Source organism: Amphiura filiformis, chromosome 1 (assembly GCF_039555335.1).
Source record: "Amphiura filiformis chromosome 1, Afil_fr2py, whole genome shotgun sequence".
NCBI classification, from domain to species: Eukaryota; Metazoa; Echinodermata; class Ophiuroidea; order Amphilepidida; family Amphiuridae; genus Amphiura; species Amphiura filiformis.
Genome location: NC_092628.1, coordinates 86,015,571 through 86,025,824, shown reverse-complemented (window position 1 = coordinate 86,025,824; position 10,254 = coordinate 86,015,571). Strand labels below are relative to the sequence as shown.

At 38.5% G+C, this 10,254-nt stretch overlaps 1 protein-coding gene across 1 annotated transcript; it reads right to left on the bottom strand.

Annotated features, from left to right (window-relative positions):
• Positions 1-511: 511 nt before the first annotated feature.
• LOC140155605 (abl interactor 2-like) lies at positions 512-8,041 on the bottom strand. The gene is given in 6 exon segments (XM_072178522.1): positions 512-1,191; positions 2,823-2,975; positions 4,041-4,776; positions 4,778-4,978; positions 5,695-5,862; positions 7,833-8,041. Coding segments are annotated over 6 exon segments (1,539 nt in total). The 5' UTR covers positions 7,950-8,041; the 3' UTR covers positions 512-1,027.
• Positions 8,042-10,254: the final 2,213 nt, after the last annotated feature.

The following is a 10,254-nucleotide window of genomic DNA, read 5'->3' as shown; positions in this document are numbered from 1 at the left end:
TTGCACAAATTTAATTTCAAGCACAGAAATGTCCACTTTTACAGTATGAGGAATTCGGATGCAAAATGCGACAAATCCAATGACTGCCTTGTGTTACTTCTGTAATAAATACTGAAATTTATTTATTTTTTACCTGACTATATATTAGTATTCTTATTTCTTATTTATTCTATTCTAATTCATCTTTTATTTAGGAAATATTTCATTATATTTCTTTGTATTAAATTATCAATATTAATATTAAAACAACACAAGGCAGTGATGGCATTGCTTCATACCTTCTTAAGTATTATGTAATCACAAAGTCTTAAGGTTAGTGTAAACTACTTATACAATGCAGTTACTCCGTTGCAGCTTATATGTTAATCTTCTTGGCTGTCTTGGTAATGTCTATTAACATCCATAGAATGTATACAGGTGGACAAATATGCAGGATTGTTAGTTGATCATCTCTCTTCAGATATACAGAGTATATTCACATTGCTCAACTCCATAGGACCCTTGATTTTATTAATATATCACCAAAGTCAGCAAAGCTATCTGTTTTGAGATATGGGCCATTCCACATATTAATGAACAATTTTAGAAACAAAGGAATTTCAGTTCAATTGTTAACATGCAAAAGTTTATTATCAGAAAAATTTGCCTCCCAAATAGCTGAGTAGAGAATCAAACATTTTCCAACCCATTTGTGGTCATGTATGTTGATGTTTTTGTTTTTTTATTTTTTCATTTAATGAATATAGACACTGCCAATGACAGTCTAGAAGTAAATGTTCTTATTCCAGGGATGTAAATAGTTGTCAACAAAAAATAAAACTGGAAAAAAATCCAGAATTTTCCTATACTTTTATACAGGAAAGGGAAGATAAAAAAGATCACAATTAATCCTGGACACTTACATCCCTCTTATTACAAATGCCTTCATGTAAGCCTAAAAACATAAAATTACAATCTGTCAATGAAGTCTTGACAAAAGGCTAATTAAGTGTAGGCTTACATGAAAGCTAGACCTATTACAAGTCTCTCATGGACATACTTCCACATAGTTACCAGGGAAGAGTCCTGTGGTACCATCCATGATGCCTTCATACCATCCATCAGGGTTCTTCTTTAACACATAGATGGTGGATCCTTCTTCAAATGTCAGTTCATCCTCTCGTTCCTTTGCGTAGTCATAAATGGCAATCACTGTATACAGGAAGCAAGAAACATAAAAGTTTGATGATTAAATCAATGTTAACCTTGATTCAAGGTGTAATCATGCAGTTTTAAAAGACCACAGAGATACACGGAACAGAGTTGTGAAAACAAAACAACAAAGCTACCTTTCACACAATCCTCTGCTTAAGTGGTAACCAGTGCAATTCACACTGGTGTAATGTGAGCATCTGGTTTAGTGACGGTTAAAAGTCTGGCTCCAATATTCTAGATTTTCTGAGGACATGTAATTGCTGTATCTTTGTAATGCCATGAAGAAGTCAATTATCTATGTCAAGATTTGATGTGAATGTGAATTAAAATGCATGCTGCTTTAGGGCTCATATTGAAATTCCCTTACACAGGAAGGTGTGCGCCATCCTGCAGCTTTCTTGTGCTAGCCTTCTTTTGTTAAAATCCTGGGCAGGGTGTATCACTGATGCATATAATCCATCCGCTTTATGACCGAAGCTTTCCTGAGGCGCTAGCGCTTAGCGAGGGAATCCTGCCTTCTTTCTGTGTGAAAAGCGTGGTAGGGTATTTCAATATGAGCCCTTACATACATGTGGTTCTACATAGAATGTGATGGGTCCAAAAGAATTCCAAGGTTGGGAACTGCTGTTGATGGACTAATATTAGCAATGCCTATTCTGATATGTGGAATGAAAACCACTTATCATTGAACAGTTTTGACGTGTGGCATGATGATTATTTCCTAATTCTAGCGATGTTTTGAAGATGAAAGATAACAGATTTGCTAACATGATTTAAAAACATGATTTAAAAACATGACCTTTTGAAAACAAAGGGTTCATTAAGAAAGAAATGTTTGTAATTTCACCATTGGGACCTCCCTTTTTAATAATCAGTAGATACCCAATCGGACCAGGTACCATTTGTTCAATTTTGTCATCGATTAATCTTTCCATCTCTTGTTATGTAAAGAACAAATGGGTGATAAAGCCTACTCAAAATTGGAAACATTCAACATGATCCCTTATCTTTAATAAAAACGGTATAGGTCTATAAAGAGTACAGCATCATTTCTATGTTACCGGCCTATAAAGTCGCAAAAATCGTGCCAGATTCCATACTTTTATTCTCAAGATATTTGGAATTATGTAACAATACTTCAATTCGGCGCGAGATTCTCTTGACTATTTTTCGCCATAAATCAGGCAGTGCCCATACCCTATTGTGTTTATGCTAGCGTCATTACGTAATCAAATATTCAACATCGCTAATACATATAAATTTGTTTTGAAAGACGAAAGTACAAACTTGTATTTAGCGTAAATAACAATCATCCAAGTCATGCATGAGTGGAGATATACCATAGTTGCGGGAACTTATTGACCAGCCCTCGTATGAACAATTACAAGAGTTTCCAAAACAACAGGAAACAAAAGGAAATATTTCCTTTGTACAGTATGGCTATATCTCACAATAAATATTTCCGAGTTCCGACTGATTTTGCTTGATCGCATCATATATATATATATATATACAAGGAGTTTCTGAAAAGATCTAAAATTGTAAGGTCTTTTTGGAAATATCTCTCATTTCTCTTCTTGCTAATTCATCTGTTAATTTCTTGCAAGTCTCTTAGTTACAAGACAAACCTTTTTCGACATAATTTGGAGGTACCCAATCTGGTTCCTCTTCTTGTAAGAAGACTGGTGGTGGAGGCATGGACATATCTTCTGGTGGTGGCGGCATGGACATCTGGTCTCCCATGTAGCCCATGTCTGGGGGTGGTGGGGGTGGTGGAGGTGCTACAGACAGAAATAAATTGATATATAAAAACAATAATCATAGGAAGATTTATTACAATGCTTACCGGCCCAAACTGAGACTGCAGGCTCAGTTACAACGCAAACAGAAACAGGGGAAAAGGACTGTTTCGGATGCAGTAATGAGTAAGTAGTCTTAATTTTTGGAGGAACATTTGCTTGGCAAATGATAAAAAAAAAGGTAAATTGAATTATTGAATTGATGTGCTTAAGTGTTTTTTTTTTCAATTTAGTGCCATTGATCTACACTTTGATTTGTGTAAGAGAGTATGACTTCTCTCAAGGACAGACTTCAAAATGAAATTGTTGAAATACCTTTGAAAAGTGTCAAAAACAAAGCCTGTGCAATTCTATTAATATCAGCTTGCACCTACTGTACTGATGCGAGTAAATTCCAGAAATTGTAAAAAAAAGAGACATTTTTTTTACGGTTTTGGAGTGTCCTTGGATCTAGAGCTAAATGCTAGGATGATAGATCATTCATGGTTTACTTTTAAAAAAATTAGTTTTTTTAATCTTTTTTTGCAAATTTATGACTCAAAATGGATGTAATAAATTCAAGTCATGAATAGAGTATGACATGAACACAAACTTTGCATATTATTAAAAACAAAAAAAAACACCTTTTTATAAGTCAATCATGAATGATCTGAGCATTTAGTTATGTAGTTATGAGTCCAGGGCCACTCCACAAAACTGATTTTTGTTTTAATTCAGAGTATTTTTGTCACCTAAAAAAGGGTGGGACTTTTTTTATAATACTGGATGGAGTCAGTATTGAGGCAGCAGAAATGTTGACTTTGATCACTTTTATCTTAAGGTTTGCTTTAAATACACAACCATTGACCTAGTATGACACCATGTATGCACTATGCAATGTAATAAGTTGGTAGGTACATGTACATGCAAAACTATGCAAACTATGCATACAACCCTAACACAAGATATACAGGATTGGCTGTGTCTTTCAAATTTGCGTCAAATTTATGATAATCTGGCATTCATAGCGAAGACCAAGAATGATAACAATTTAACTACATGACTTACACATTGAATCTGGAGGTGGTGGCATATCTCCTCCTCCTCCTCCCATCATCATTGGTGGAGGTGGTGGTGCAGCTGGTATACCATACCCAGATGGCACACCAGCTGGTAATCTTTGCTGGTCAGACCCAAAGGACATCCGCTGTTGTTGTTGTTCTCCTATAGACATCCTCTGTTCCCGTTCCCCCATAGACATTCTCTGCTCACCCATACCCCTTTGTTGATCACCAAAGGACATCCGCTGCTCACGCTGCTGAATTCCGCCTCCGCCAGGATATCCTGGTTGTTGTATTGGAGGTGGAGGTGGCATACCTGTAGGATGCATGGGACCTGGTGCTCCTTGAGATCGTCTATGCCCCATCGTTCCTCCCATCATTCCCATCATTTCTGGGGGTGGAGGTGCTGCGGGTGGTGGCATACCTTGCATATAACCTTGTGGCGGGCCTTGTTGATGTTGGAACGATGGCGTTCTAGTCGGGACTCCTGTCGACTGCCTCATATCAGATGGCATCATCCTAGGTAGAGTAGCGCTTGCGTAGTTTACTGGTGGGGTAGGAGCAGCTGGTGGCTGTGCAGGTTGCTTTACTCTACTTCCTCTACCAAGGGAATTAAATCGTGGATCCCTTGTATCAACACCCGGCTGAGATATTGCCATAATTCCACCACTTTCCGTTGTTCCTGTGCTTGCTTGACTACCTATGGATGGTGTGCGCCTACTACGTTGAGCGCCGGGAGTACGAAGTTGCCCTTACATTACTGGTGAGCACCATGCCATGGCCAATATTGTCCAGCTGTGCAAAGTCTATCGGGGTTGATTTATATTTCATAGGCTTTTCTGGATTAGCAGGAGCTACAATTTTGTGAGTGCGTGGACAGTTTTTGCTAGTTGTAAGAACACCTATTTCTCTTCTGGCTACTTTCTCCTTATGTACATTTACATTCTGAAATTAAAAGAAAATGAAATCAATTTTACAAAGTGCATTTTAAAGGAATGCATTCCTCCTACTGTACTTTTGATAAGACCAAACTTAGAATCTATTTTGGCGTTTGTTCAATAAACACTGCACAAAAAAGAAAGTGCACTCTTGTTTGATTGGTCATGATTCTTAATATGTGTAGTATTTTAAAATTGACTTCTGTGAAGAATTTTCTTAGCTGCAGTTTGATGCTTCACCTGTGTAACAAGAATACTTATTCAGAGGGTGGTCTAGACACAAATTGTCATCTAACAGGCCATATACAACCCAATGTCATCACAAGAATTGATGATGAGGAACATGTAGGTGTATGCCTACTACGTAATACTGGCACGCGATCACAGTATGCGCAACTGAAGAATTTGTAAACAAGTTTGTTAATTTCAGAATAAGGGTAATTTTTTACAGCGAATAAAATAATTTACAGTTACCAATATCAAAATAATATTTAACTAAGAATGATATGCACTGGCATCCAATACTCAAATTGAACTTTGCCTATCCTCCATCACACAAAAGAGGATAATAAAAACAGAAATTCCTATCATATATTCTCAGGTTATATCATCCAGATTTTAATGATTTTGTGAAAGCTAGTGCAATTTGAAAAGTTGCCAATTTAATATGAAATGATGCAGAATTGCTCATCTTTTTTTATTGCCTGATGTTGTCAGACCTACCTGTGTTATATGATTGATGCTAGACTCCATTTGAGCCAGTTGAGTTGCTTGAAGATCCAGCATCTGTAACATACCGGTAGCCAAGGTGTTGATTTGATAGGCCACACTTGCCAATGCTTGGGTTGTGTAATTCTTGGTCTCCTCCAATGCACCTCGCTTATTATCACACTATTTCAGAAATAATAAACATTGAATACAATTACAATTTATTAATTTAGGACCAATTTTTTTGTTTGTTTGAGTTCGACATTACATACTGTTATGCATTCAAGACTTGAGTCTTATGTTATCATCTTTTGGTTGATCAGCATTGACATTATGTTGTCTATACTTCACTTGACCCAAATCTATAATTTATTGTTGTGATGAGATAATCGCACATATGGAAATTTAGAGGGATTTTAATAGCAGTTATGCACAAATCAATTGTAGTCCCGGCCCCCCCAGGGGCCGGGGATAGCGGGGACCTACCCGGGGATGTAATTTTGGAAACTGTTACAAACATGTTACAGTCCCGGCTTAGTCCCCGCAGGGCGGGGCACTATTTTTGTGTACATCCCGGGGTACATCCCCGGCCAAGTCCCCGCCCCCTAGCCCCGGGCACCATGTTCGAAGTCCCCATGAGTGTTTCCCCCGCATACGACCCGGCACAGTTGTGAGTACTCTTCTATTACGTCCGGGTACACTCCCGGGGTAGATCCCGGCCTGTTTGAGAGGCATTACATTCCGTACACTCCCCGCTCGTCCCGCAAGACATGGGACACATTGAGCTGTTACATCCCGGCCAAGTCCCCGCCGGACCCGCTATTGCCAGGCCCTCTGGGGGCCGGGACTACAATTGATTTGTGCATTACATATAGAAAAGCTGCTCTATCATGATACTACATGCCATTTTGTTTTGTAATTGATTCATCAAATGTTGGCTGAATGTTTTGGATGAAAGTCAATTTTTGACAAGATGTAACTTTGTTGTGGAAAGTGCTATGACAAAACAGCTTTCAGTTTTGGCTTTCTTTACTCAAGTCAAGGGCTTTAATTTGATATATAAAATGATGCAGTTTGATGGCAAATTTGAATTCACCTTTCATACCTACATGTACATACACAACATACACAAGAACTCTTACTTCCCCTTAACATACACAAGAACTCTTACTTCAATCGCACCATAAAAGAATGGAACACACTACCAGACTCAATCAGAAGCTCACCAAGACAAGTATTGAAACCTTTATCTTAGACTCACTGCACAAACTACATCTAGAACTTTTCAACCCCCCGCACATGCCTGGCTTTAATGGCTATAATAATGCTCAATTAAGAGCCCAGCCAGAAATCGAGCGGAAGCTGAAAGTGGAAAAAGTTCCAAATATGCAAAAATACACATTTTCATTCAATTAACCATCCAAAACATGGTTATATTGCATGGAATAATAAAAACTATGATCAAAAAGTTTTACCTACATGAGAAAAAAATCATTTACTGATGGTGCGATTATACTCCTTTTATGAGGTGGTTTATGCACAGTAACGGAAAGAAGAGCGATTATACTCCTAGGAGGTTTATGCACAGTAAGGGAAAGAAGAGCGATTATACTCCTAGGAGGTTTATGCACAGTAACGGAAAGAAGAGCGATTATACTCCTAGGAGGTTTATGCACAGTAACGGAAAGAAGAGCGATTATACTCCTAGGTCGTTTATGCACAGTAACGGAAAGAAGAGCGATTATACTCCTAGGAGGTTTATGCACAGTAAGTTAGTAACGGAAAGAAGAGCGAGCGATTATACTCCTAGGAGGTTTATGCACAGTAACGGAAAGAAGAAGGTTAAAAAACAGTCAAATACCAAGAATTTGGATTAAGATAGGTCAGGTGTGATAATAATGCTTTAGTTTAGTTTAATTTATTTTACGATTTTTAACCAGAAGAAGAAGACTACCAAATAATAGTTCCCGTTCATTCATATTTTCATGACTTAACGGTTGTTTATGCCCTCGGGCCACATGCGGCCCCTCAGGCATAAACAACCGTTCATGAAAATATATGCATGCAATGTAACACACACAGACAGACAGTGAAAATGGCATGATCATGAGACATGAATGATGATGAATTAAAAATGTTATCAATCAACGTACCTTCAAGTAGTTATCTTCGCAATATGCGGCGACATCTTGCAGATTTGTATAGCTATCTTGCAACGCTTGACGCCCAGAGGGTATCTCGCTCTCAAATAGGGCTTCTAAATTCGACATTTTGGCTATTTTCGGTCAGATTTATAAGGCAAAATAACACTAATTGTGGGCGAAATTCGCCACCACCCAATATAGATGACCTCCGACCTGTATTTAACCGGGCAGTTGATGTGCACGTGTAAGAGATCGCCTTGGCAGCGTATTATCTTAATTATCTTTCTCTGTATAAATAAATAACACATTTCATTAAATCATTACGATAATTAATATTTATTATTAATATGTCTTTATTTATGGCTGTTAGAGCAAAATTCTATTAGATCCAATATCGTAATCTTGCTATAATAATTGGTACATCATTTAAACGGTCTTTTCATGAATGCGGAAACAAAATCGAGATCAAAATATGAGTGGTGGAGGTGCAGTTGTGCATGAAGCAGAGTCGCATCGGTGCATTGTTGTTAGGGAGTGTTCAGAAATACTTTGGTGGGGGGCTGGTAAAAAGGGAGGGGGGGCCAAAAAAGTTTTGGACCTCAAAAGAGGGGGGACCAAAAAGTTTTAGGTGGTAGGAAAGGGGGGGCCAAAAAGTTTTCCTCTTCAAAACCCCAATTTTTTTGCACGCTTCGCGCGCATTGAGACCCTCTATATCACTTTTAACATGGGCAAGTTTTCGTTTTCAGTGCTTTTGTTTGAAAAAATGATGGCACTTAGTGTACATATATCTATTAATTAATATAACATTAAAGATGATCAGCAACATGCAACATCTGGGTTGGTCTAAGAAACACTGGCACTTTTTATCATAAAATTTTATATCTCTTCAAAGTAGGCTACAAATCAGTATGATGATGTACCAATCTGATCAAATACAACTAAATCAAGAAAATATTGCAAATAAATTGGATTTCTTTGCACGTAAACTGCACACTTCAGCATGTTCAGTTTACTATTTCTCATTGCAAAATTATTTTGTACACAAAGGCCCATGGGTAGATTTACCATCTAGTCAGGTGCCACGGTCTTTCGGGGCCAAAACTGATACCTGTGTACATTTGCGTGACCAAATTAATCTCATATTTAGCTTTTTGCATAAATTAGTTCTAATTTTAACAATATTTGACCATTCAAGCTTCAAAATGGCCAAATTTTTTTTGGGCGGTTCACGCGCATTTGTACAGTACTATCATATTAAATAGCCATGGATCCAAATTATGCACCTATGAACCTCCAAATAAATCCTCTATTTCATTTATCCCTGTAAAATCAGATAAACACCCTGATTTGGGACAAATCTAAATTAAGTATAAAATGAAAAATTCCTTATGCTTGTATTTCATGCGCAATTGTCCCACCGGGAATGTTTCAAACATTCGCCTCCCTCAATGACATGTGACCCAGATACCACACCACTGGAAACAACACTATAGTATGTTTGTTATACGATTATGGGGGGGGGGGGGGGCAAAAAAGTTTTGTCTGTTAAAAGAGGGGGTCAAAAAGTTTAGCGGTCCATCGAGGGGGGGGCAAAAAAGTTTTCGAGTGAAAAATTTGAGGTAGACCAGCCCCCCCTACCAAAGTATTAATGAACACTCCCTTAGTGTTCATGGTCTGGTGGTCATATTATAAGCTATCATATCAGAAAGAAAGATTTTCGGATTCCCTTTCTCTTTTTTTCTCTCTCTCCCCTTTTTATTCTTGAAAATTCACCTCAGTGGGGCTCACTGACTGTCGAGTGGCTATGGCCCGGGCATCGGGGCATGATGATGAGCTCTCGAGAGAGGCCTAACCCCTAGGCAAAACGTGTGCTCTAGGGGGGGCGATCAATGTCACAGCCCCGGGTCACGGTAGGCCTACAAACCCCGGGGTACAAACACATCCATATGATCATTCACGTGATGACGCGACGCACACTGCACCTAGGCCTATACACCCCGAGGGGCACCACCCCTCAAGATGGGAACTTGAACTTTGGTGCATCTGCTCACGCCACTTTCAAAAGGTCTTTTTAACACAGGAAATTTGATTAAAATGTTGATCTTCAACCACTACAGGAATGAATAATGTTTTTTAAATTTCTTCTCTCGGTATTAAAAACCGGAACTTAGGGGCTGTGTAATAATTATGTGTAGGCAGGCTACCCCCGGGGTGGTGAATTTTCAAAATGGTCTGCCATAAAACGCTTGCCCCCTCCCCCTTTGGCCGTTCCAAAAACTTTGCACCCCCCCCCCTTTTGACGTGCCAAAAAACCTTTGCCCCCCCCCCCTTTTGACGTGCCAATAAATTCTTTGCCCCCGTTACACATGCAATATTTTGGGGGAACCGTAATTTAAAACCTTAAATTGTCTTATCATATAATTGTGCATAT